This window comes from Cibotium barometz, chromosome 15 (assembly GCF_041138505.1).
Source record: "Cibotium barometz isolate CiBa-2024 chromosome 15, ASM4113850v1, whole genome shotgun sequence".
Lineage (NCBI taxonomy): Eukaryota > Viridiplantae > Streptophyta > Polypodiopsida > Cyatheales > Cibotiaceae > Cibotium > Cibotium barometz.
This window is the reverse complement of record NC_141060.1, coordinates 642,434-647,043: the sequence shown is the minus strand read 5'-3', so window position 1 is coordinate 647,043 and position 4,610 is coordinate 642,434. Positions and strand designations below refer to the sequence as shown.

At 45.9% G+C, this 4,610-nt stretch overlaps 1 protein-coding gene across 3 annotated transcripts; it reads right to left on the bottom strand.

Annotated features, from left to right (window-relative positions):
• Positions 1-203: 203 nt before the first annotated feature.
• On the bottom strand, positions 204-2,896 carry LOC147630826 (uncharacterized). 3 transcript variants are annotated; one of them, XR_015267484.1, is made up of 3 exons: positions 2,396-2,896; positions 1,160-2,130; positions 204-986 (listed from the first exon to the last, which is right to left on the bottom strand). XR_015267484.1 is itself a non-coding variant. In XM_086809206.1 (2 exons), exons 1-2 carry the CDS (start codon positions 2,774-2,776, stop codon positions 1,216-1,218), a joined length of 1,296 nt encoding a protein of 431 aa, XP_086665332.1. In that variant the 5' UTR covers positions 2,777-2,896; the 3' UTR covers positions 1,070-1,215. The 3 variants fall into 3 exon arrangements, 1 of the variants encoding a protein (XP_086665332.1); XR_015267485.1 differs by having other exon boundaries at positions 204-938; XM_086809206.1 differs by lacking the exon at positions 204-986 and having other exon boundaries at positions 1,070-2,130.
• Between the last annotated feature and the right edge of the window lie 1,714 nt (positions 2,897-4,610).

Here is a 4,610-nt window from a genome sequence, read left to right as displayed (position 1 = left end):
TTATCATATTGACCAGCTTGGATAAGTCAGAAGTCACATCAAGCAAGTGATGTAAGAATGTGGTTCAGCAATGCCAGGGTTTCAGTTCATCATATAACTAGATGAATCTGGGAACGTGCCCAAACTCCACAGTGCAAATCACAACTTCACAAGCAGATTCGCCGGGAAACATGCCATTGTTCACAGAAAACATTTTTCTCAACAAATTAAAAAAAGGCTAGGAGTGAATGTATATAGGGGCACAGCCACCCCCAGTAGGGGGGTGGCCCATGGAGTCCACATTAAAGATTACCAGAAAACCTATCCACAAAGTATCACACTCAAACATGGCGATCAACAGTAACGGCCGGTATCCTACATATGCCAAGTACCTTGAAGGCATTCAGGGTAGACAGGTGTCCAATCAAGAACCGCTTTACTAGATCTTCAAGGGAGGTTGTGCATAAGTATGTCACGGAAGCATGTATCCTTGAGTTGACACATACACACACACAGAGAGAGAGAGAGAGAGTGTGTGTGTGTGTGTGTGTGTGTTATACCTCTGAAAATAAATCGATGAAACACAAAACTGTTTTAAATCAGGAGGCAGGGCATAAAATGCCACTGGAAGCAAAGAAAACTACAGCCTACTAAAATATCACAAGCATTTAAACCATGAAGTTGTCTGCTAGTGCCAGCAAGTAGAATAGCCTCAATCTTCTCCCAAGTCAAGAAGGGTAAGCTGGAAAGAGAATGTAATCTGGATCTCTTCTGATGAAAAGTCCCAAGCGTCAGTGTGGTGCTTCCATCTGTAAACTGGATGTAAATTGTTTGGCTTCGATGTGACCTTTTAGGATGCGCAGCAGGTATGTACGCACACGCATGCATTTTCTCATGGGACATGAAGAGTTCAAAGTGTACCAGCCTCACAGATAGACTATCATATGATACAGAATTCCCTGTGACCAACAGCTCCACCACTAGCATTAGTGTTCAACGCAGATGCACTGTTGCAGAATTGATACACAAAACAATTAGAGAGACATACACAGAGAGAGAGAGAGAGAGAGGGAGAGAGCAAGAGAGAACACACTAGAAAGCTTGCTTGTTACAAGCAGACAAAAGATTCACATTGCTCAAGTCCCTGCTGCATACAATCTTAAGCTGAATAACACCTTACCTGGTAGATTCAGGACAGTTAACAACCAGGTGGTATGGATGAGAAATGGAACCACCTCAGATTTCCATCCTTTCTTCAGCTTCTTCTACCCCTTTCTTAGATCTGTACCGCCTTGGCGCCCTTACCGAAGTCCCTTCAAAATCTTCTTCAGCGGCAGTAGCAGATTCCTCAGTGTCAGAGCTACAGACCACATTGCTCAACGTTGCAGGTCGTTCACTTTGCTTTTTGAAAGCATCCTGGCAAGCTGCAATTCCAACTGGACAAGCTTGAAAGGAATCAGCCTCTTGGATACTGCCCTTTTGACCTGCTCCCCTGGATTTCTGTAGTCTTGGTATAAACTGAATTCTCTGAGGTGATTCTTCGGGGCTCTCACAACCTTCAGTCAGTTTCTTGCTAACAATTTCAACACATGCTCTAAATGCCTCCATATTTGATTTGTCATTGTCTTCTTCGGACCAATCTAGGGTATAGTGAGTGTACTTTGAAGGATTTCTTACATGATCAGGCACTACCGATGCATGGGATGACCTAACTCTCGGTTTTACAGATATCGTCTGCTCATCCATCTCCTTGCCTGCTGAGCTCTCAATATCTTGTTTGACATCCAGAGCAAATCTCACCCGTTTAACCGGTTTATCCTTCCCTTCCTCTTTTGCAGACATTGCTGATTGTGAAGGCTTGCAGTCTGCATCTTTCGTCCAGCATTCTCTGCTCCTCTTGCCCCCCGTATCCGTGCCATTCTGCCTGTCAGAGCTGGCCGCTGCCTCTTTATCATCCTCTTTCAACCGTGCTATCGCCGCCTGAAAATTGGCCCGAGGATCCTTTGGGGGCCTTCCTAAATAATGGAAGGAAATTGGAGGTGAGATGGACGAGTCAACTTTCCTGTCTGAACCTTTAATCTCCCTCATATAAAGTCTCTCCGCATTTCCTTCAAGTCCTACTGCAGTCTTGTCGAATTCGTCTTCTTCATCCTGAAATAAAGGCAGGACGGGGTTACAGTGCGTGATTCTGTCGCCTATTCAATCATAGAACAGAACATTTCTCTGAGCGCGCATGTTGGTATCGTTAGGCAAATTCACAGATCATTCCGACATAAATCCTTAATGCAATGACGGAATGAAAGGTAAAGACGAACGATTTGCGCGCATAATGGTATCGCTAGACAAATTCACAGATCATCCCGACCTAAATCGTTGATGCAATGACGAAATGAAAAGTAGAAGTACATGCACTAACCTCAAAATCCAAAGTCGTGTCCAGTCCCACCATTCCTCTCATAAGCCGACCTTCTTCTTCTCCAGCATCATCTGCTCCGGCCAAGGCGGCCTGAAACGCATCCTGTGCGTCAGCATCCATACCATCGGAGTCATCATCATCATCCTCATCCGAAACGCCATCTGCAGAGCCATGGACAGGACGCTGGCAAGGGGGGGGGCAACAGGAAGAGGGGTGAAAGGAGGAAGCGCAAGGGGCATCATCACGCGAGGAGCAACGTTCACGACCGGAGATCCATTTGTTGGGGGGGAGCTGCTGATCGCTGAGGCGCCAAGAAGGCAGCGAGGGTCCCAGGGAACCGAAGATTTCATCGACGCGGTTACCAAAAGAGGAGGACGCCATAGCCAGAGCTCGTATTTGTTGCAGACAAGCTCTCGAGAAGACGAAGAAACAAAGAAAGAATGAAACATACGAGGCATATCATGATGACATTTAAATACCCCTCCAAACCGCTTGAAATTTTGGAAAACAAGGTTTTGTCTGTACACTCGGCCTCTACTTACATCATCGAGGGAGGCACCGCATATCTAGCTAGGTGCGACTGCCCCCACCCACTTGAATTGTCATAATCGTCATAATCGGTATGTTCCTTCATGCTTCCATTGTCTTCAGGCTTCCCTTGTCCAATTTTGTGTCATCTCTAGAGCAAATGCACACCACACTACCACATTTGCAAACCGATGTGTTCCACACAAAGCTTCCAAAACACAACCCGTACTTGTCACTTGTTTTTCGCAAAGAAGTTGCTTTCAAATACAGGGAAACCCATGGTGGACCCACCCTGCAATTGCCTACCACCATGCCTTTCACACATGTCGAACTCGGTCTACTGACATTTCACCTTGCTTGCCACTTGCGAGCTCTAGGGGACACATAAGCTCTCAAGATACAAAAATGTAAATGCTTGCCTTTCTTGCTTTGAAGACTTGGAAAGAAAGGTTTCGCCTTTGCACTGAGACTTGGAAAGAAAGGTTTCGCTTTTGCACTCAGACTTCATGCCATTGTCTCAGAATTAAGCTGTGCCTTTTCCCCAAATAAGCAAGAGCTTTGAGAGCATCCTCACAAAAATGAGTTCACATATCACACCTCAACTAGGGGCTTCTAAACACTTCGTCATTCTGTAGTTGCGAAATCACTTTGATGGTGATAGCCCTGATAATCTGCCAGTTGTGTTGGAAGGCATTGAATGCTAGTGCATTGTATGATAAGGTGAGTGTTTCCATGAGACCTCGTGGTGCCATCACAAGTCGTGCCATGTCATCGAAAGCTTCGATAAGGATGTCGAGCTTTTGCAGCACATCGTTGGGATATTCATCGTGCTCAAGTGCGGCCCGCTTTTGTGCTTGCTTTAGCTACTGCAAGAGGACATCTATTTGTGCACCTTTCTGCTGCTGCTTCTGCAGGAGGGTTGCCTGCAATACATCATTGCTGATTTTTAAATTTGTAACAGTCTCCAAGGCCATTGTTTTGATGGCTTGTAATCTAGCCGTGAGGTTGGCTATTCTCCTAAATCTGTTTTCTTGCCATGGCTCTGAAGGGTTCATCGGCTTGGTGCTCTTGGAGGCTCCTTTGGATCATGATCACGTCCTTATCGACCTTTGATTTGGCACTCTTTAACCTGTTGTTTTCCAAGCTAGGTCTTGTGACTTGATCTTGGAGTGACTCTAGCTCTTGATCCTTGTGATGGAAGATGACTTTGCTCCTCTTCACCATCTCAGTCATGAGGTCCATGAAGGTAGCTATCTTTGCAGTATTGGGATGTAATAAGATGTGCGTATAGCATGCATTCTTACTTTGGTACACTGGGGATTCAATCTGCTGGAACGCCACTAGCATGGCCTAGACTCTTCCTTGAGGTGCTGGTGGAGGGAGATGTTGTGTGGAGCGGCCTACTTGAGGATGAATTTCAAGGTCAGTGAGGTCGATGACATCATCTACTGCCTTACCACGTGCAGCACTTGCTTTGGCCTTCTTGCGAGCTTCTTCACAGCAGCTCTCTATTTAGCCTCATCTTCCATCCTTTTCCTGAGTCTTTTAGCTCGTGCTTTGTTCTCTTGCTCTACTCTGGCTTGGAGAGGATCTTTGGATTCTAGGTGGTACCTTTTGGAATCTCTTCTATGCAGGGCCTCTTTTGTCTGGTCGCTCGCTGGGATCTTTGTTGGTGATGTGATTGGCT